Source organism: Lutra lutra, chromosome 4 (genome assembly GCF_902655055.1).
Source record: "Lutra lutra chromosome 4, mLutLut1.2, whole genome shotgun sequence".
Taxonomy (NCBI): Eukaryota; Metazoa; Chordata; class Mammalia; order Carnivora; family Mustelidae; genus Lutra; species Lutra lutra.
Window position 1 is genome coordinate 166,224,438 of NC_062281.1, and position 23,201 is coordinate 166,247,638.

General features: G+C 40.2%; 2 protein-coding genes across 6 annotated transcripts in view; one reads left to right on the forward strand and one right to left on the reverse strand.

Moving 5' to 3' along the window:
• The window catches only part of NFYC (nuclear transcription factor Y subunit gamma), a 69,345-nt gene that overhangs the window by 27,291 nt on the left and 18,853 nt on the right, over positions 1-23,201 (reverse strand). For all 5 annotated transcript variants that reach the window (XM_047725182.1, XM_047725179.1, XM_047725181.1 and 2 more), the window contains one exon: positions 2,978-3,090. In XM_047725182.1, coding sequence (XP_047581138.1) covers positions 2,978-3,082 — 105 coding nt within the window. In that variant the 5' untranslated portion in view covers positions 3,083-3,090. Of the gene's footprint in view, positions 1-2,977; positions 3,091-23,201 lie in introns of those variants that run through there.
• LOC125097532 (calmodulin-1-like) lies at positions 4,359-5,572 on the forward strand. The gene is made up of 2 exons (XM_047725207.1): positions 4,359-4,373; positions 4,548-5,572. Exon 2 carries the CDS (start codon positions 4,624-4,626, stop codon positions 4,963-4,965), a length of 342 nt encoding a protein of 113 aa, XP_047581163.1. The 5' UTR covers positions 4,359-4,373; positions 4,548-4,623; the 3' UTR covers positions 4,966-5,572.

The following is a 23,201-nucleotide window of genomic DNA, read 5'->3' on the forward strand; positions in this document are numbered from 1 at the left end:
GAAACAGAGGCCTTTATATGCCACAGGCAGAGGGAAAAACAAGAGTGTTACAAAGGGAAAGAGCACCCCAACTTTCCTACACAGCATTCTCACTCGAATTTGCCACTGATGTTGTTTCACACTAAAGCTGAGATGGAGGAGTCTGGTTCATTCAAGTATTTATCGTGCACCTATTACATGCCAACCTTTGTTCTAAGCATCTGACGTAAGAGACCCCATGGTAGTGGTCTAGGAGTCTTCGTCAAAGGGAGAAAACCATGGTCATCAACAGAAGAATCATTAAAGACAACTGTCCTCCTTGCCGGCCTTTCTCTTGATTCATAAAATGTGAACTAAAACTGAATCCCTCAAAACAACCCACTTGGAACATGTGGTGGACTAGCTAGCCATCTAAATAATCAAAGTTGGTTAACACCACAGTCTGGTTTTTTGGTGATCAAACCTGAACATTAAACCAAGTCGAATAAAAATCAGAGGCCAGAGTGTCAAAGAGATATCTGAACACCCACATGCATAATGGCATCATTCACTACAGTCAAGAGGGGGAAGCAACCCATATGCCCACTGACAGATGAATGGCTAAACCGAATGTGGTACACACACACACACACACACACACACACACACACACACCAGACAGGGAATACTAGCCAGCTTCAGAAGGGACAGAAATCCTGCCACATGCTACAACATGGATGAACCCTGAACACATTATGCTAAGTGAAACTAAGCCCATCACAAAAGACAAATATTGTGTGATTCCACTTATGTGAGGTACTCAGAGCGGCCAAATTCAGAAACAGAAGTAGTTACCAAGGGCTGGGGAGACGGAGAAAGGGTACTTGCTGTTTCAGAGGTATAGTGTTTCAGTTCTGCAAGATGAAAAAGTCCTAGGATTGGTTTCACAAGAATGTAAATATACCTGACACTACTGAACTGTACATTTTAATTAAAATTGTTAAGATGGTGCATTTGTTATATGTTTTTTACCAATCAAAACTTAAAATACAGAAAAGTTAAATGCTGAGCTGGAACCCCAAGACTTTATCTGGGCACTTGCCTGAGCCTGGATTTTTGCTTCTACGCTCGAGCTGGAGTGCAGACCTGCGGCACGGGCCTAACCCCACCACAGCCCAGGAGGGTGCTAGCTTTACGCCAGTCCAACTCCTGCACTAAAACCTCAGCAGCTTAACTCTGATATCATCCACTCAAAATATGAACAAAATACCCTACTTTTTACTTAATGATTTATTTTGCTCCTCTCTCTTACGTCTGAGGCAGTATAGAGAACCACCACCCTCACACTACAGAAACAATGACTTCTCAGTGGAAATTCATCTGTGAACACAAGCCACTGTGAGAAACTCCAAGCCAAGTTCCGTTGCTGAAAATACCCCATATAAACAACCATGACCCACAAGTACATCAAAATATGAATCTGTTTTGTTTTTTTTTTTAATCCCTGCAGTCACTGGGGGGCATTTACCTTAATGAGAAGTTGTTTTATTTTATTTACTCATTACTTGTTTCTAGTTTATCTCCCCCACAAGAATGCATGTTCTTCAAGTGCAATGATCTTGTCCGTACAGCTTGCTACTGGATCCACAGTATCCAGCACAGCCACAGCAGGTGGATAGTAAGTATTTGTTGAGTAAACAAACTGACCTCCTATGTCTGAGGTTTAAAGGCCACTAGCTTTAAGAAAGTGCAACGTTAGTACTACGTTAAGGAGTCCAGTGTCTGCTCTACCAGGATGCCTAATGCCTTCAGAGCAGGAATGACACATCTAAAACAGACAGATCCTTTGGTATTTGCTAAAATGACACCAAATGAAACATTCTTCATTAAGGAAATAACATTACACTTTGAAAATATTCTAATTTTAATGCATCACCTCCTGCTACCACTGCCGTACCACTCTACTCCTACCCTCACTGTTCTACCCATATAGTAACCCCCAGCTATTCTGAACTTCTTGCTGGTCCTCAAAACGTAAGACCCTCCCCTCTGGGCCTCCAGGCCTTTAATGAATGTCATACTCTCTGCCTAAGATATACTTGCCTACCCTTCCATCTGGTGAATGCTTCTCTATTTCAAGATCTAGAAAAATGTCCCTTTACTTAAAGCCTCCCTAACTCAACCAGGGAGAATTAAGTACTATGTCCTCTGTAATCCCAGAGCACTTTGACTTTTTACTGCTTCAGACTCATCACTGTGCCTGACTCAGTAAGTATTTAATAAATATTCACTGAATAAATGACTCTGATTGTAATTACTAGACGGCAAGCTCTGCAAGGGCCAGGGTACTGTTTGATTCTTCTAAGTCAGTGGCTCTCAATGAGATGATTTTAGCCCCCAGGAGACATCTGCAATGTTTGGAGGTGTTTTTGGTTGTCACAACTGGAGGAGGACTGCTACTAGTGTCTAATGAGTAAAGAACAGAGATGCTACTAACCCTCATACAGTGCACAGCACAGACCGTCACAACAAAGAATTATCCAGCCTAAAAGGCCAATAAAGCTGCTGTTGAGAAACCATCATCTACGTGTATCCTTTAACACCCAGAAAGAGTGCCTGCTTGCAACAGATTTGTTGTTGAATAAACTGCCAACAGTGTTTACCAGATTCTAGAAATTTGGCAGAGCCACTGAATTAGGACTGAGAAATGAGCTATAGCTGGTGAAGGAAGGTGAGAGCTCTGCTTTTCTGCATCTCTAAAAGAGATGCCTCACATTAAGCTACTACCTCTGAGTCAAAGCATCCACTATCCACCCACATGCCTAAGGAAAGCCACTAAGATATTAAAAAAAAATCCTTGTAGTCACCTCACCTAAGGTAAATTACATTTTCACGTTCCCACCCAGAGGTCAGGAATGAACTGTGCTTATGTGCTTGAGATTAAAAACGTTTTACTCTAAGTACTGGGTTATGCATTTCACAGCTCTTTACACTCTGCAAGTTTCTCATTCTTTCTTACCACTGTTAAATTCCGGATTTCTTCCATGACACGAGGCCAGAAGGACTGTAGGCTTTGCTGGGCGTCACTGCTGCCAGTACCACCAAACCCTCCTTCTGTGGACATTTTGACAACTGAAAACAAACACACACATGAGATAAATTAGAAGTAATAAAGACAGACTTTCTGTTCAGGTTATTTATATCCTTCCTTATGGCTGTTTTCACTAATTCATTTAATTTTTCAATCTGAGAAGGTATATAATCCTGCTGAAGAGGTTTTTTAACAGACTTAAATGTTAGCAAAAACATATGGAAAAAGTTTCCCCTTCTATCCAACTTATACTACCACAGAGACTATCAAGGAGCTCTAACTAGAAAACCTAAAATTACTAGAAATTTAAACTGAAATCTTAATGTGAATCAAGACCTTTTAATGTCTTGTCTTAGGAGGAGACAAAAAGGGCACTTGGTTGGTGCTCTGTCTGGTCCACAATTTTCAGTGCCATTCCCTCAATGTTTTTTTCAAGTTCACCATGGTTTCTCAAACTGCACACCGTAACTTAAGGGTCCCAATGACTAATACTGTAGAGAAATGTAAACCCAAGTCTTAAAGGAGCCCATTTTATTCTTTTGTTTTAGATACTGTGGTCCCATTTCTTTGAGGCTACTGTGGATTATTATTTCTTCCATCTCAAGCTAATCTGCCTCAGAGGGCACAGAAGCACTGAAGCTTTGGCCAATAACTGAGTGGGTAGCACCAAGTCTCTGAACTGAAACTACTTCCCAATTCTTTCCTTACCTGAACTTTTCTATCAGGAACAAAGCCAAAGCATACCATCAACGGGAAGCTTTAAAGGTGGTTGAAAAATACTGAGGAAGATGAATGAGGATCCCTGTACCAGTTTTAACTGAAGATAATGTTGTAGTTTTATAAGATTTACAGGGGGAAAGTAAAAACTCCAGATGGCTGAAATGCTTATCCAACAAATACTTAAATGGAAGAAAACAGTTTAATTAAACACAAAGAATAAGAAACTTAGTGAGGTCTTAAGAATTTCTATTCTGGGAAATTATTTAAAAAGGTAACAGGGGCGCCTGGGTGGCTCAGTGGGTTAAAGCCTCTGCCTTCTGCTCAGGTCATGATCCCAGGGTCCTGGGATCGAGCCCCACATCGGGCTCTCTGCTCAGCAGGGAGCCTGCTCCCGCCCCCCTCTCTGCCTGCCTCTCTGCCTACTTGTGATTTCTGTCGAATAAATAAATACATAAAATCTTTAAAATAAATAAATAATAAAAATTAAAATGTGACTTAAAAAATAAATAAATAAAAATAAAAAGGTTTGGTGGTTGTGTGGTCGCTTCTTGGAGACCGGTAGCACTTGCAGCATGGCTGACCAACTGACTGAAGAGCAGATTGCATAGAAAACTGAAAATCCCAGTTGGAACTCAACTATATATAGCCCATTTAAAGTAAGCCCTCCTCTCCACATAAACAAATTTGGAGGACCCAGAAATCACTAATCTTCTCAAATATTACAAATACAACCTGATAGGACTATATAAAGTAGGAAGCTGTTAGCATGAAGGACCAAATAATTCAAAGAAGCTTTTTCACTATTTGACAAGGATGGTGATGGAACTATAACAACAAAGGAATTGGGAACTGTAATGAGGTCTCTTGGGCAGAATCCCACAGAAGCAGAGTTACAGGACATGATTAATGAAGTAGATGCTGATGGTAATGGCACAATTGACTTCCCGGAATTTCTGACAATGATGGCAAGAAAAATGAAAGACACAGACAGTGAAGAAGAAATTAGAGAAGCATTCCGTGTGTTTGATAAGGATGGCAATGGCTATATTAGTGCAGCAGAGCTTCGCCATGTGATGACAAACCTGGGAGAGAAGTTAACAGATGAAGAGGTTGATGAAATGATCAGGGAAGCAGATATTGATGGTGATGGTCAAGTAAACTATGAAGAGTTTGTACAAATGATGACAGCAAAGTGAAGACTGTACAGAATGTGTTAAATTTCTTGTACAAAATTGTTTATTTGCCTTTTCTTTGTTTGTAACTTATCTGTAAAAGGATCCCCCCGCTGTCAAAAAATATGCATGTATAGTAATTAGGACTTCATTCCTCCATGTTTTCTTCCCTTATCTTACTGTCATTGTCCTGAAACCTTATTTTAGAAAATTGATCAAGTAACATGTTGCATGTGGCTTACTCTGGATATATCTAAGCCCTTCTGCACATCTAAACTTAGATGGAGTTGGTCAAATGAGGGAACATCTGGGTTATGCCTTTTTTTTTAAGTAGTTTTCTTTAGGAACTGTCAGCATGTTGTTGTGAAGTGTGGAGTTGTAACTCTGCGTGGACTATGGACAGTCAACAATATGTACTTAAAAGTTGCACTATTGCAAAACGGGTGTATTATCCAGGTACTCGTACACTATTTTTTTGTACTGCTGGTCCTGTACCAGAAACATTTTCTTTTATTGTTACTTGCTTTTTAAACTTTGTTTAGCCACTTAAAGAAAATCTGCTTATGGCACAATTTGCCTCAAATCCATTCCAAGTTGTATATTTGTTTTCCAATAAAAAAATTACAATTTACCCAAAAAAAATAAATAAATAAGTAAAATAAATAAATAAAAAGGTTTAACATGCCAGTGACAAGATGCTGGCAGAGAGGTATGTAAATCATTAAGAACCAATTCTGAAGGGCTGAGAGAAAAGCACCAAAGGCAGGTGTCACATGACTAAATGTGTTCCTTTCCAGACCCCATGCTGGGCAGATCACTCTCCGTCCACAGAGTGGAATGAAGACTGATAAATCTAGGTTTAGACTGAAAATGCTTGATTCCCTCTTAAATGTTTGCCTGGGACTGTCCAAGAAGGCTCTACTTTTTTTTTTTCTTTTTCCTTCTAAAGGAAATGAGGAGCGGAAAGAGATGGAAGGAAAACAAGAGTACAATCTTCAAAGCAGATTTCACCCTGGTGTAATGACATTAGTGGGTGATGATGTAATGGGAAAAGATTTGGAGCCAATTTCTGGTGCTGGAAGCCAACAAGCAGCTCTATACATCAACAGAAACTCTTAAGTACTAGGAAGCAATATGATCTTGGAGTTTCTGGAGGGAATTAAAGTGAAGAATGATGAAGCACAGTTGAAATGACTAGATAAAATTTTCAGTCCTCAATAACCAAGTATGGTCCTCTCAACTCAGCTCCCATGACATTTTCATTCATCACCGTATACACAGGGCCTATACACTGTTCTCTTAGACACACTGAGAACAAAGTAATCTTTGAAATCTAAAATCAAAGTAATCTAAAGAAGTGTATTTTTAATAGATACTTACAAGGTACTGATGACAACAAAGAGAGACTCTGACCTTTTATTTTTATTTTTTTTTAATATTTTATCTATTTATTTGAGAGAAAGAACATAAGCTGGGCGAGGGGCAGAGGGAAAAGTAGACTTTCCACTGAGCAGGGAGCCCATGCAGGGCTCGATCTCGGGACTCAGGGATCATACATGATCTAAGTTGAAGGCAGATGCTTAACCGACTGAGCCACCCAGGCTCCCCTAGACTCTAACCTTTTAAAATGGAGCAAACAAAACACTTTTTCTAGAAATAAAAATAAATATCAAAAACTTAAAAAAAGAATTTAACCTTTTATTGCAGGGATCCATGGATAGGCCTAATCTTAGCAAAATTTGCCACACGAGCTGCTACGGTCAAGGGAGGAAGATGCACACCGCACCATGGCCAGTGTGGGATCTTTGCATGCTTGCTAATGATGGACAGGTTCAGTCTGAATGAGATTTAGAAAGCTGGTAGCAAGCTTTGGTTATCCTCTAATCTGTTCCCACAAACATTAGGAAGGCACACAATTCAAGAAGCTCCTTTAAATTTTCTCCATGGACAGTCTGCTTTTAAATTCTGAGCTACCCCAACTAAGGCTGTGCTGGTGTGATCAGTTCCCAAACATCTGTGCAGTCATTAGATCATGAATCAATCTGGCTGGTACAGAGATACACACTGTTGGGAATAAGGGTTAGGTACAAAAGAGAAGTTAGCAAGTCTTTCTTTCTGGAACTGAGAAATGTATTAAAGTTTAAATTTCTAACTTCAGAGGCCCATCTGCGTTAGAAAATCACAAATGGATAATAGCAAAATATACAAGTCAATAATAATGTCCTTTGTATTTTATTACATCATTAAAGTTTAGGACTTAAAAAAAGACATCAAAAGCCACGGAGGCTCACCCCTCTAAAAACATGCTCACAGCTCTATTCCAACCTCTGCCAACCCCCACAATCCCATCCCAAGTGGTCACTCAGCTTCAATATGAGCATCTCCCTCCCTGGTTCTGGGAAACTGGCTTACTGGTAAGGTGCTCTTTTCCATCTTTGGACAGCTCTGACTGTTCCTCTTTATATTGTTATATTTGCTAAGTTCCATTTGAGCTCTGGATTTAGAGTTACAGCCCTTATGATTTTTCCATACAGAAACCTCTTTTTATAAATTCCTGACTTCAAAAACAAAGGTATCCTCATCAGAAACAGAGGATCTTCTCACAAGAAACATGGAATTCTAGCATCTTTGCATAGAGATATTAGTAGGGTAATTCTTTTAATACCTCTTGAAAGAATGTAAATTGTTACTATAAATTCCTAGAAAAGGTTGACTACTTTTATTCAAAAGGTTTTCCTTGGGGCACCTAGGTGACTCCTGTCATGATCTCATGGTTGTGGGACTGAGCCCCACTTTGGGCTCTGCACTTAGTGGGGAGTCTGCTTGTGGATTCTCTCTCTCCTTCTCCCTCTGCCCCTCACCCAGCTCTCTCTCCCTAAAATAAATAAATCTTTAAAAAAAATTTTTTTCCTCAAAGCAGATTCAGTCATTACATGGAGCTTTTAAAAATTAGACCAAATCTAGGGGCACCTGGGTCGCTCAGCAGGTTAAAGCCTCTGCCTTCAGCTCAGGTTGTGATCCCAGGGTCCTGGGATCGAGCCCCGCATCAGGCTCTCTGCTCAGCGGGGAGCCTGCTTCCCTTCCTCTCTCTCTGCCTGCTTCTCTGCCTACTTGTGATCTCTGTCTGTCAAATAAATAAATAAAATCTTTAAAAAAAAAATTAGACCAAATCTCAAGCAAAAGATTTTATAAAAACCAATAGGTGTTCTCAGTATTTTCTGGGGCACAGGATTTAAATAACAAAACCTAATCAGCAAACAAATTTTGCTCACTAAACAACCCAACAAGCAAAAAAATATAAACCAACCTTAATCACTTCTTACTTTAGTAATTAAATACATTAATTATACCTAAGTTGATTTTGCTACAGAAACAGCCTATTCATAACATCTCCAGCCTGTGGAAAATGTGCCAGATCCATTTTCTAGGGTAACGAGAAAGAATGTATTTAAAAGTAAGAAAGACTAATATTTCTGGATCCCTTTTTTTGGCGGTGGGAGGCGGGGAGTGCACGTTCACAAGCATGAGTAGGGGGAGGGGCTGAGGGAGAGGGAAAAGCAGACTCCAGGACAAGCCCAGGGCTCAATGCTGGCGCTCGATCCCAGGACCCTAAGATCATGACCTGAGCCAAAGTCAGATGCTCAACCAAATGAACCAGTCAGGCACCTCCAGGATCCTTTTCACTCCATGTTAAATCGCTATCTCTACCACAGGACAAAGCTATTTATATACAGTTGACAACAAAACTGCCTTAAGACCAAGGGCATTGCTTTAGATCACTCAGGAAACATGCAGCAGAGGAGCACCTGGATGGCTTAGTCAGTTAAGCATCCTACTCTTGATCTCAGCTCAGGTCTTGATCTCAAGATTCTAAGTTCAAGCCCCGCACTGGGCAAGGAGCCTACTTTAAACAAACACAATGATGACAACAAAAACAGGTGACTTTGGGGGCGCCTGAGTGGCACAGTTGGTTAAGCATCTGACACTTGGTTTCGGCTCAGGCCATGATCTCAGGGTTGTGCGACAGAGCTCTGTGTCAGCCTCCATGCTCAGCAGAGTTTGCTTGAGATTCTTCCTCCCTCTCCCTCTCCCCTCCATCCCCGCTTGTGCTCTCTCTCTAAATAAGCAAATCTTTAAAAAAAAAAAAAAGAAAGAAACACACAGCACAGAATTTCCCACATTTCATTATTATTAGATTTATCATTCATGTTCATTAATTATTTCATAATACTTCAATAAGATGTCTGTTTAACTCTTTAATAACGATGTAAGGATCAGATGAAGTATCAAATGATTATTACCAGAAATAATCTCAACTCCCAATATTTATTAATTTATCTGCTTTTAAAAACAGTTTGCTTTCCAAAACCAGAAGGGAAGAATCAAAGTCCATCACAAAAAGGCTGTTTCTCCAATGCTCAACTCAACTGCCATCCGTCTAGAAGTCTCTAAACATCCCCATCCAAACATGATCGCTCCTTCCTATGAACCTTCAGAGCCCTTGATCTGTTCTGCCCTCACATTATCTTGTATGATCATTATTTATGTGCATATCTTATCATATTTCTCCTTCTGGTTTATAAGCTCCTTGTGAATAGGACCTGAGTACGATTCATCTCTGGATTTCTCACAGCATCTAGCACACAGTCTGACTGATTACTCCTGAATGAACGGGCAAGAGAGTTGCTGGGTATGACCCTTCTGAGAAAAAGAGGTCTCTTGGAAAGGCTGGCACAAACTTAATGGGATTGCCTGAACAACCAAAGGAAGTGGTTATACAAGCTATTCTGAGAAGCTCAGAATAAATGAGGTTCTCTCTGGGCCTTTAAAATAAGAAAGACAGGGGCACCTGGGTGGCTCAGTGGGTTAAGCTCTGCCTTCGGCTCAGGTCATGATCTCAGGGTCCTGGGATCAAACCCCACATTGGACTCTCTGCTTAGTGGAGAACCTGCTTCCCCCTCTTTCTCTGCCTGCCTCTCTGCCTACTTGTGATCTCTGTTTGTCAAATAAATTTTTAAGAAATAAAATAAGAAGGACAACAAACAGAAATCCACCTGAAACTGACCTACTGAAGTGAATTTAAGATAAAAGGACAGGACAGGAAGGCCACAATGCCACTAACCCCCCAACCTACCCCAATACACACACACACACACGCGCACACACACACAGGCATGCGCGCATGCACATGCCCTCAAGTTTCCTGAGTATAAAACTTTTGAAAGATAGCATATTCTCAGAAAGGTGACCAGGACAGATAAGTAAAGTCTGAAAAATTAATAACTATAGGTAAGTAGAAGGAGGGCAAACACCTCTGTTTGGCCATTCATTAGCAGGAAGAGGAGGAGAAAATCATTGAGGAGATAAGATGATTCAATTCAATCATTCAAGAATGGAAAAATCTAGCTGTCACTCTAATATCCAGCTACTCTTTATCACTGATGAAGAAAGAAAAAGACCTAAACAGTTTTCAAAACATCTCAGAAGCAGAGTACTCCTCTTTTTAAGATCTTGGAAATCTTCAAGCTCTTGCTCTTGACCAGGTACCATGGCTCACCAAACCCTCCTTCAGTGATACAATCAGAACAAAAGAGGATCTATCAAAGTGATCAACCTCATAAAATACAAAAAAAATAAAGTTTTACTGCAATATTCCCTGGTTTCTAAAACCCTGTACCTTTAGACTTTAGCTCTCTTTTCTTGGCATATACCTCATTCTCCTATTAAAGTCCTTTATAATATGCCTAACCCCAATATACAGTCTTTGAAATAACTAAAACCAAATACATGATTGTTGAGAGAGAATACCTAAAACCCTAACATAAGAACTGTTCAAGGAAAAAAGATCAAAGAAGCTCCCCTGAAATGAAACCCAATCCTTGACCAACACTGCTTCCTATTAAAGTACTAGAGATGACCCACTCCAGGCAGTCAGGTTTCACCTAAAAACAACACTGTCGTTGTCAAATGCAAGCAAATATATCCTAGCTCAGTTTCGACTGAAAAAGCTAAACACTGGTACCATGTTTCCCTTTAATGGCCACCCCCCCGGAATCCAACTTGCAGCCTTTAGGCCACAGACAACCCCAATCATTCCTGTGTATCTCCCTATACTCAAAGTACTGATCTTCTTCACTCCCTTTGTGACCTGCATTTTGATCATGTCCTCCTCTGTCATTAGATGACATGCTTTTTATTTTGCCCAACTGGCAGCACTTTCACATCCATTTTATTATGTTCCAGTACTGTTCAAGTATTTATTGAAGTTAGTTCCAGGTTTATTTGAATTAGCCCAAACTGTTGGGATGTTCTATTTCAAATGGAAAGTAAGAGATACAGAGAAAGAATATTAACACGAGTAACTAGATGGATAAAAAGGGTATAGGATTTAAGTTTATTTGCACTTGCTATTTTAGATATTCTTCCACACTACAAAGAAAAGTGTAAATAAAATTTAAGAACTAAGACTTCTGAAACAAAACAATTCCACCAACAGACAATTTAGTTCTAATGTTTGTATAGATGGACCTAAGGACATACACCATTATCGATCATGCTAAAGAGCATTTCAAGCCTTAAGGCCTACATTCTCTACAATAAAACCAATCTCGAATCAGCAATTTCAGGAGAAAAACAGTACTACTCTGGACACTGAAAGACCTGTGTTTGTGAACTGGCCTGCTGTCTACTAACTGGTAGCCTTGGGCCAGTCATTCTACTAAGCCACTCCAAGAGCAACGTATACTCAACATATATGCCAAAGAGGTGGCCTGATATGGAAGACCTTCACCTGACCACTTGAGGATGCAATAAATGGGTAAATACAAAAGAAGGCAGGGTGATTAGGGAGAAAAGAGGGGTCAACAGTCTTTAAGCTCATCTAAGGTTTCTACTAAATCGCGCAAGAAAGCAACAAGCTTAGTACCAGAAACCTTACTACTTAAGTTCTAAACCCTTATGTAACTGGATACCAGCTAGTCAAACTTACTAGCAGGTTATTACACAGTACCTACCACTATAAGAATGAATAATATAGCCTGACTGGAACCCCTTTCCCCAACCCTGATCACTGTCAAATTCAATGTTTGAGCATGTCTGTTTCTAGCTCCAAGAAGCTAAGTATGAAGCTGTTTTTCATACTCCCTACTGGAAGAACCATGTTTCCCAAGACTAAGGGTTGGAACTAGCTGCACATTATTCTCCCTAAAGATCTGTTCACAAGAACACATTTTTAAATTGGCAGCAGAAACACTTTTCCTTCAAAAACAAAAACATGTTTCTGTTTGCTATCTACTACAACACAATCTTTTAAACAAGGGCCAGAGCATAGTACAGTTATAACTGGAAAAAAACTGAAGGCATAGCAACTGGTATAAGCATAATGAAATTGATAGGAAGGCATGAACATAACACTGTAAGTTCTGTTTCTGTGGAAGAGAAAATGATATGTAAACATCTTACTTCACATAACTTTCTTCATCATTTGTTCATTAATGTTCAACTTAAACCATCCCCGCATATGACAGCAATAAAACACTATTTTGTATGACAGAGGAAAAAATAAAATATTTCAGTGGAGGACTCTAAAGCAAGGGTCTGGGAAGGAGAGCCAACAGGCTGGAATCGGGCCTGCAGCCTGTTCTCCTAAATTAAGTTCTGTTGGAAGACTTCACCCTCATTCACTGACACTGCTGAAGGCTACTCTCACGCTTCAACAGTAGAGCTGAAGAGTTACAACATGAAATGTATGACTTGCAAGCTAAAAATATTACCTGGCCCTTTACAAAAAAAGGATCAGGTAACATTTAGAAGCCAGTTCTAAACTGTTAAGTGTTTTCTTTCACTGAATCCTTCCATGACATAAGTAGTGTTGTCCCTCGCCGACTGACGGTGTAGTTCAGTGGTGGGGGCTGAGAAGCTTGCCGTACAGCACAGCTGTTACACAGCTCCCTCACCTGGTCAGCCTCCCCGAGGAGCACAGAGCTCCCCGGCCTGGTATCCACCAGGAGCAAGCTCTCTGCCCCAAAGGAATATGTGTTAATCTCTCTGACTCTCCAACCTAATCAGAGTAAATAAATTCTTTCAGGAAGAATGGTGAGTTACTGGTTTTTCAGGCTCTGAGCCTGAAAGAGAATTCTGACAGGAGCTGGAGACAGAAATAGTGCCAGGAGCCTGAATTAAATTGTATCCTAAAACAAAGAGGCATTTTGCCTACCAGATCCCTTCTCAGATTTAGAAATCCTGAAAACCACCTCTTCCTGCTTCTGGCAGGATCCGGTATTTGTGTGTGCCCAGGAGAGGTGAGAAATGTGATTCTGAAGAATGTTGCAATGCCAACTTAAGAGCTGCAGAGTTCACAAACTACTTGTCAGGTACGCTCCCCTCAATTGATCTTCACTCAGCCAAATGATAAAAGATAACAATAGTGTCCCAATTTTACAAATAAGAAAGCAAAGGATTAGTTATTTGCTTAAGGACACAATACAGCAAATGGTAGAGCTGGAAACACAAAGCCTCTACACTTCTGTTCTTGCGTTGTTATAGCTTGGTTCCTCCTTCCTTTTTGCACTGTTTTAAGGTTTGTGTGTATTCAAATTGTTCAGAGAGACAAGCAGTCCTGCTGGGACCAATGACTCAAATCCATAACCCAAAAGATCAGTTTTATCCACTTGGTCCCATCATCTCTGTGCCAATAATAGAAAATGCTATTGGCACTCCTATCTACTATCATATAAACATCCTCTTCTTATTTCGGTTGTCTCTTTCCAAGTTCTGCCACTTTTTTCTTTCCTATTTTATCCTTCGCCTTTGCATGTCTCCAGGTCAGTCAGTAGCACCTACGAATACTCAAATGTGAACAGTGGGGGGCAGTAAAGTACAGGGAAATACATAAAGAAAATGGCCTGGACCTGGAGGTTCTGGCTCTCTGGCTGCTAACTCGTTATGTTTATGATCCTGGGCAAGTCACTTAACTTCTTGGGGCCTCTGTTCATCTGTAGGAGCACCTCACAGGGCGGGTGCAGCACACAAATGGGAAGACACATGCTAAAAACCCTCGAAAAATACCAAGCATCATACAAGTGCCAGCTGGTATAACATCTTCACTGCTAAGAGTAGACTGACACCTACTCCTGATCTGAATGGTCTCAAGCAGAGCACCTAGCCCAAAGACTGATCTCCCTGAGGTAGTGTAGAAAGTAACCCAACTTATTTCTTCCTCTAATTTAGACTTACTTTGTTGTTAACACAATTTCCAGGATTCCAGCTTCAGATGCAAATACATAGAAACATACACAAATACACAGAAACCTTTTCCCATCTCTCATAAACATGATATAAACTGCAAAGCCCTTTACACTGCTAAATTTAGAATGAGTGTACTCTTCCAAATAAGCAAAGAATTAAAAATGAAATGACTAGGAATGCTCCAAATCTTAATCCCCAGGAATGTCAACGACAATAACTACGCAGGTTTTCCAGACTAATCCAAAAACATTTATATTCTTAAAACTATGTCTCCTTGGTCATGTCACACTTCTGCAAGCTAGGAGTGTGTGTGGCTGCTTTGTCTTTCAAAAGAAAATCTTGTTTGTTACATTATGGGGCAGAAGAGACCTGGAGTCTAGGTAGCATCCATCCTACCTGGCCCCACCACCCAAGAAGAAGATTCTGTTTTGAGCTCTGGCTCCATCCAAAATCCTGGAGGACAGCGAACATGTTCTGAAAGCAGGCACTGCTGAGACTACTTCATGGAACAAAACCAACCTTGTTAAGGTTTTTTGGAATAGCTCTGTCAAGAAGCCTGCTTTTTACAGTACAACTACAACAAACTAAATATACACATTCACCAATTAGTGGCCACGAAATTTTTCTTCTCCCCAAAAAAACCATTCTCAGCACCCAATAAAATCTATTCCTACAGCAAACATATTCACTTTCTTCGAACTTGTGTGACATACTATTATTTGGCACATTGTTTCTTAAGCCTAAAATTTCCCTGCTCCTATGTTCTCCCCAGTTCTTATGTAATGGTCTTTGTTTCTGGAACATCCTCAAGGGAAACATTCCTTGCTCATAGTGGGAATTCAACACAAATCTACGGAGCAAACACAAGCTCCTCAAGAACTAATTTAAGACCCCAAGTATCTATGGCCTCACTCTGGGTTTTCTTTGAAATGTTCATACAGGGAAATCCCTTCTGTAGTCCCTGTACCCAGCTGTGCAATAACCTTTGTGCAGTAATCCAACAGAAGAGTCAAAGAAGAGTAGGGAAGCAGAGAAACCTGTTCTTCAGAAAATGCACCACGAATGTTGATAATTATCCAAATCATAGACTCCACTGGAAAATGGGAGATTGTACTGGTGAGTTAATCCATCTAAAAACTGTCGGGTGGGGGGCAAAGAATTCTCAATTAAAAACCTGCAGGTGTTGTAAGAATGTCAATATGAGCTTGGTTGTATTGACTTTGCTGTATGGATTCTGCTGATTCACAGACACACTGAATTCTGCCCTCTGCGTAGTGTCTTTTATGGTTGCCTTAGATGTTGAAAGGAAGGAAGGAAACGAGAAGAAACAAATCCTCCAAGCCAAACGAGCACTGCACCTCCTACCTCCATGTCTACAGTTGTCAGGAACTGAGAGTGTAAAGACTACTTCAAAGAGGGCAAAGCAACTGAGATGGTTATGCTAATCCTTTACACCTGTACATGCTTTACAGTTTGTACAAGAGCTCTCTTTCCACCATCTCATTTGTTTTTCACTACACACACAGCACAGGTACTAATACTCCCATCTGTCAAAGAGACTTCATCCACACGGACTGAGGGACTTTGAGGTCACAGGACAAGCATGTGCGGGAGCTGGAATGAAACCCCACATGCCCTGATTCTCTGTTCTGCAGTTTTCCACCGCATGAAGAATTAGTAACTCAACAGAGGACTCAAAACTTAAGAACATATGGCTCTTCGAAGCCTGCAACATTAAGTCCATCAAGCCTTTTACCTTTAGTTTTCCTCATCATTCTCCTGGAAAAAGTACTACTCCAAAAGGCCAAGATGCCAGATTCTCATACATTTCAAAGTAGAAAGTTTAAGGTTTTCAAGCTTGTTAAAGCTATAGTTGACCAAAAGACTGGGAGTCAGAGTTATCTAGTCACCAACCAAGAATGAGGATGAAAAGGTTTGGTAGATCAAGTTCACTCTTTGGGGGCCTGGTGCTGGGAAGTCACCCTATCTTTTCCTTTTGGTTCAGAGGAATAGCCTTAGCCTAGCCCCCTTGTCAGAGATGTTTCCAAAGGTGCACACTCACAGGAGGAATCATCTGGCTCAATACTATGCAGTGTTTCAAAACTACAGCTATTGCCACACTGTGAACATGGTGACAATGTTATTTTAATTATGCAATATTGCTCCAAAATATCAGCATTCCATTGTTCTAACTATTTCACTAGAGGTAAAGGAAGTATTATAAATCACAGCTAAGAAATATAAAGCAAATGATTATTTAAGAGCATCATGACTCATCTAAAAATACCAATCTCTACAGTTCCAGATAGGAACACAAAATCTAGGAGGTGCCCACCGCAGACCATAACGTGTGCATTTGCACAACTAAGGAACACCACAGGACACCTAACACAACTCTAACCTCCTCTCTATGTGGGAAAAGTTCTTCACCTATTTACCTGACCTCAGTGAATTTAGGATTCAGGAAAGATCATTTCCCACCACACTCACTGGCGGTACTCATTTAGTACCTATTTCCACTATGCTTTGTTCTGAAAAGAAAGATGGCTATGTCTGACAAAAAACTTAAATATAATTCAGTCTGACTATATATTTGCTCCTTTTATGATCAACCTGTTTAGTCACTTTATGTAAGATTATGTGTGAACTCTGGGAGGAAAAAAAACTGTATGTCTTCCTTTTGGGGAAGAGCAGCACACACAGGCAAAGGGGAGGCAGAAGGAAGAATTACTCCTATTAGACAGACACAGGTATAGCTTGCATTTTTCATAGGCAGTAGTAACAAGGCACAGTGCAAAGAACACGGGACTTATGTCACTAGGCTCTGCCTCTGATTTCCTCACCCACAAAATGGGGATAATAATCTTCCGTCCTACCTTAGGTAAATACTAAGTGAGAGAATAAATATAAAATCATTCCATTAACTGTAAAGTACCATTTTATATAAACATTACATACTTTTACATTGCTTAACTACCTTTAAGGGTAGCTTCATAAGTATTTGGCCAGTTAATTAGCAGGAGAGAATAATCATGGAATTCAGGATATAAATAAATAATCAGGCAGAGTGGCTGGAAATTCACCACTCTTTCTCTAGTGAAAAGTTTCTCATTACCTTTATTTTATTTTTAAGATTTTATTTATTTATTTGACAGACAGAGATTACAAATAGGCAGAGAGGCAGGCAGAGAGAGAGAGAGGAGGAAGCTGGCTCCTGGCTGAGCAGAGAGCCCGACACGGGGCTCGATCCCAGGACCCTGGGATCATGACCTGAGCAGAAGGCAGAGGCTTTAACCCACTGAGCCACCCAGGCACCCCATCATTACCTTTATTTTAGATTGAGGATAATTACAACATACCTAGTCTAGAAACTAAATAGACATACCTTATATTAAAAGTTCTGCTAAATCCTACAGACGAGGCTGTTCCATTTCTGGTTATTTGTATTGTACGCTGCTCATCCGTGTTATCATGATCATGTGGTATCTATTACTTGTTAAGCAAATGCTGCCAAATTCCTACACATGTATTCATGGTTCATGCAGAGCTGCCATTTGAGACTTTATAAAGCGAACACCAGTAAAGATTAAGCCCAACGCAACTCAGAAAAAAACCCTTAGCTTTTGCACTGGATGGAGGTGTGTGTGTATACACTTAAAACTTAAATAAGAAAGCTTAAGACAATACACACACACATATACAAAAAATACATATATAACTCATCTCGGGGAACTACTAGGTAACATTTCAAGGAAATATTTGTACATTTTCATAACAAATGAAGGCCACCAGATTTTAGGGCAGTATTTCTAATCTTCTACCTATCAAGGCACACACTGAAAATGTTAATATTAGTTTTCTGAATGCTTAACCTATGGGCTAATACCAACGCCCTCATTCCATTTAACTTGTCACAAGATCATGTATCACACATGGTGCTCTAAGTATTCTGAGAAAAATGTTGGCTAACAGTGATACCTTACTTCGTTATGTAGGCCTGAATTAGGGAAGTTATAGATATTCTGCAGTTTTAACTAAACTAACATTCAAAAAATGAGTAATTTTAGAGTAAAGAATACTCTAGGGGCGCCTGGGTGGCTCCATTGGTTAAGCTACTGCCTTCGGCTCAGGTCATGATCCCAGGGTCCTGAGATAGAGTCTCACATCGGGCTCCTTGCTCAGCTGGGAGTCTGCTTCTCTCTCTGCCTCTGCCTGCCACTCTGCCTGCTTGTGCTCTCTCTCTCTCTGACAAATAAATAAATAAAATATTAAAAAAAAAAAAAAGAATACTCTATACGGGAGCTGCACATTGAAACAGAGGTACACAATCAAAAAAGTTTACAGATCACTGACCTAGGGGCAGCTGGGTGGCTCAGCAAGTTAAGTGTCTGCCTTCGGCTCAGGTCATGATCCCAGGGTCCTGGGATCAGGACCCACAGTGGGCTCCCCACTCAAAAGGAAGCCTGCTTCTCCCTCTGCCTCTGCCTACTACTCCCCCTGCTTGTGCTGTCAAATAAATAAATAAAATCTCTAAAGAGAAAAAAAAAAAAAAAACACTGACCTAGAGGACTCTACCATGTTCATTTCTACATGTCTCAACCTGAGGGCCCAACCTTTTTTGCGTTTCCAACTTTGACATGAAGTTTTACTCTTCTGGTCCTTCTGTCCATTCTCTCTCCCTTGATTCCCTCCCATTTATTCCCCAGGTTCAGCTATAATCTCTGTAGCCTAAATTCCGAATATACATTACCAGTTCTGCTACTTCTCCAGTCCTGTAAACTGGACATCTCCAACTGGAAAGCCACCTGGAACTCAAACAAGCTCCATGTGTCCAAAATCACCTTCTTTCCCTAAATCTTCTCCTTCTAACTTTTCATTTTCTATCCTCCAGTCACCTAGGCTTAAAACCTCAGAGTCGTCCTAGACTGTTCAATTCTAATCAACTTCCAGAATCTGTAGTAAGAGTGCCCAACAGTGTCCATCTCCTGATCTTTCTTCATACAGTCACTATCTCTGTTCAGGGCCTCATCTCCATATAATAACAAAAATGCTGCTGTTGATGTTGACAGCTAATATGTGTTTAATGCTGGGTACCAGGTACAGTTCTAAGCTCTTGCTCTTCCTTTTCACCCTCATTAATAATCCAGTAAGGGTTGTGAACCTAGTATGTGAACTCACTGCACTGTTCACTGTTTCTGGAATCTTCTCAAATTCTGCTTATCTCTACATAATGATGCTTACTAAGTCTTATAATGCCACATCAACCTATTACCCAAAATCTTCACTAGCTCACCAATGTCAACAGAGACAGTTCAAATTTCTTAACCTGGTGGTCACAGCTGACCCCAATTTACTTCTCCAAACTTTGTTATTCCACTCTCCTGTCCCTAACTCATCTCCTTATATGCTTGCTCTGAGCAGTCTGGGCCATTTACTTACCGCTCTCCTTCAGTACATGCTGTACGTTTTGAATCATGACCTTGCTCCTCCTTTCTGTGTGCCTAGAGTGCCCTTGTCCCTACCTCGCTGAGTCCAACACCAGTTAAACTGCCTGCCTTCATTCCTAAGTCAGATGTAAAGGTCTCCCTTCCTCTTAATTTTGTGTCATTTGGTTGTACTTTCCATATCAGTTTCACATACTTGCTATACATCCTGTCTCCCTTACCTGTTAGATTCTGGAGTAAAATTTTATTTGTACACATTTTTAAAGTCTCAATATATATAAGACATGCATGTGTGGTGAATTAGTTTAAGGAAATGTAAAACATCCACCTTCTGTATTTTCTCCTAGGTAAGAACTACACAGCTTAGAGAGATAAAGGAAAAATTCATTTTATCTGGGTATTTCCAATCAAGCAGTCTTGCTCTAGTTTTCTATGTAAATGAAATGATGAAGACAGACCAAATGATAATACTTCCAAGAAAAAAAGGTAACCAAGTGAATCAGCACTGCTATTTGCTGTGGTTTGTCTCCTTTCTTCCTTTGAACTAAGGAACACAAGGTCACCAGCTTTGTTAAACATTTACTACATGGCTTTTTTTTTTTTTTTTTTTTTTAGTTCTGCCTTTACACTGGAATTTACCTTCATTTCTTATCCTTCAACTGCCCTTTTTCACTACAGAGTGCAGCACTGTAACTTAATTTATAGTAAACGCTCTAAACAGAGGAAAACTTTTGGTCACATTTTTGAACAGTGGGGTGTGGCTTTGGGATGTGGAGGGGAGAGACAGCGAGACAAGAGTGACAATACAGAGAGAATCTGACCAAGTTTTAAAGGTCCAGGCCCAATACTGAGGCAGCAGAGAGAAGAGGCTAAAAAGAAAACGAAGCTTCTGAGAGATGAGACTCAAGGAAGATACTATCCAGCTGTGTCTACTCTACTTTGCAGACACGGCATGCCTTAGCACCTACACATAAGATGTGCATTGTTCAAGCTCTCACTCTTTCAGTAAATTGTAACCTTATTTCAAATATATGGTGGTGAAAAGAAATCCAAGTACAAAAGAAAAAACTTTAAAAGGTTCAAGTAGATTATGGTCTCTCAGAGAATATGCAAATGAGAACAAGACCAAATCCACAACTACCCAAACACACACATGTTCACAATTCTACTTTGTTGGTGGTAAAGATTAAAGTCAACATAGTTAAAATATTACTTGGGGAGTATATAGACAACGATTTCTACTTCAGTCTTGTCAAATGCTCAAAATGATCCTGGGATCTTTGTTTATGAAATACCAGTTGGCTTTAGGACTCACTTGAAGAACCAGGCCCAGACTTGTTTGGGAGTCAGCTTGTTCCTGAGGTGTATTAACAACCACCACCACCACAAAACAAAACAAAACAAAACAAAACAAAACAAAACAAAAGCGCAACTGGCATGCAGGTGTTGTGTCTGTATACCTTAGTTTACTTCTTTATAATGTATAAAAGTAACCCAGCTCTCTGGGACACCTCAGCCAGGTGGGCACCATTAGCTTCCTAGCTGATTCTCTGCTTTCTGAGTAAGCCAGTTGGCTGAGGCAAGAAATCTTCAGATCCCAAAAGGGACTGTAAGTCTGCTGCCACAGCAGACTTTCTAACCAACAGACTCCACACGGAGACTTTTAAACCACTTCCACAGCCCATTTTCTCTGTTCCTTCTGTGTTCAAATAGCAAACTTGTATGGGTGTACCAAAAGGAAGAGAAATATGAAAAATAAAAAGTAAAACAACTTAGGGGGATAAAAGAAACCTGGAATGAACTAAGTAGGAGTTGAATTTCTGATTTGCAGAGGCCAGCCATTAAAAAGCTGAAAGACTGGGGCACCTAACCTCTCTGGGCCTCAACCTCCCCACTTTACAAGGGAAGTAGACTAGATCCCTAGATGATTTCCATCAGTCAAACTTAAAAGAGTATAAAAGCAAAAAAAAAAAAAAAAAAAAAAAAAGAGTATAAAAGCTCTGTATGCATATATTATTGGGGCCCAGAATAGACAAAAATAACTCCATTTGTGAAGAAGATCTTGTATAAATGATTAGCTTTAAGAATATTTTTGGGGTGGGGCGCCTGGGTGGCTCAGTGGGTTAAGCCGCTGCCTTCGGCTCAGGTCATGATCCCAGGTCCTGGGTTCGAGCCCCACATCGGGCTTTCTGCTCAGCGGGGAGCCTGTTTCCTCCTCTCTCTCTGCCTGCCTCTCTGCTTACTTGTGATTTCTCTCTGTCAAATAAATAAATAAAATCTTTAAAAAAAAAAAAAAAAAAAAGAATATTTTTGGGGTTACTGAAGCCTCCATGAAAGTACATAGCTTCTCTAAAAGACCTTATCTTGTTTTAGGAACAAAACGCCCACAGTGACCATGACTGCTGTTTTCAAACATACATATCTCAGGAAGTGGACTTTTATTTGGAGGCCAATTCCAAATTTGCCAAAACTTATTCTGTGTGAATGATTCTTTCAATGCATAGAAAGGAGGCAGACATCAATGCTGCCTGACCACGCCTGATAGGAAGTGACTTAATAGGACAGGAAATCAAACAGATCACAAAATAGCCACCCCCCCCCAAGGAAGAAAAAGAGTCCTAAAAATAGATGACATGAGGCATGTAAAATGGGTGAGAAAGAAATCCCCATAGGTTTCCACCATTTACCTTGGAAACGTATCTCACAGTATGTATCAACGATGTGGAATTCATGCTAGTGTTTATATTTTGATGAGACACCAATTTTTTTTCAAGTCTTTACCCCAACATTTACTTGCTTGTTACTTACTCTACAAGATATAACTACCTCCCCGTTTGAAAACTGACCAAAAAAATATGACCACAAAGCAAACCAAAAAATGGCTCCAGTTCAGTTATATTTGTTGCATGAACGAAAAATGTAACCTCTGCCTAGAAAGTATCTGCAACTATTAGAACTTACCTGCATTATAACACAGATCTCAGTATCCACTTAGAACAGGTTCCCAGTTTTTATTGAGAGGCTCCTATATCTAGTAAGGGCTTTTTAAAAAATCAGCATTCCCATTTCATCTTATTCTAAGACACTCTTAATTTTTGACAAAGGGATTAAAATTCTTTCATAGGAATCCCGGTAAGGGAAGTTTGATGGGTCTCAACAAATGAATTATACAGGGTCAATTACACAGGGTCAGCACAAATGGGAATATGCATGTGAAGGCACGTGGAACCATGTTTAAAAAGAGATGCGTAGTGTTGAAGCAAACTCCCTGGTAAACATATTAAAACACTGGCATTTCTTTTCTTTGATGCCCCACCTATCTTCCTAAGTTTTTAACTCCCACCCCCCAACAGTCCAGATTAACAGCAGCTACTATTTATGTAGCAATTCACAACTCGTGAAGCACTCTGACATACATGATCTCATTTGAGACTCACCACTAAATAGGAAGGTGCTATTTTTAGGTCCCATTTCTACATGTGAGGAAACCGACACTAAATGGCTGACTTGCCCAAGCTCACAAAACTGGTGACAGCTGAATGGAACCTGAACACCGGCCTCCTGACGTTT

Excerpts from the sequence above, each read along its gene's own strand:
- LOC125097532 (XM_047725207.1), top strand. The coding sequence starts at position 4,624 with ATGAGGTCTCTTGGGCAGAATCCCACAGAAGCAGAGTTACAGGACATG.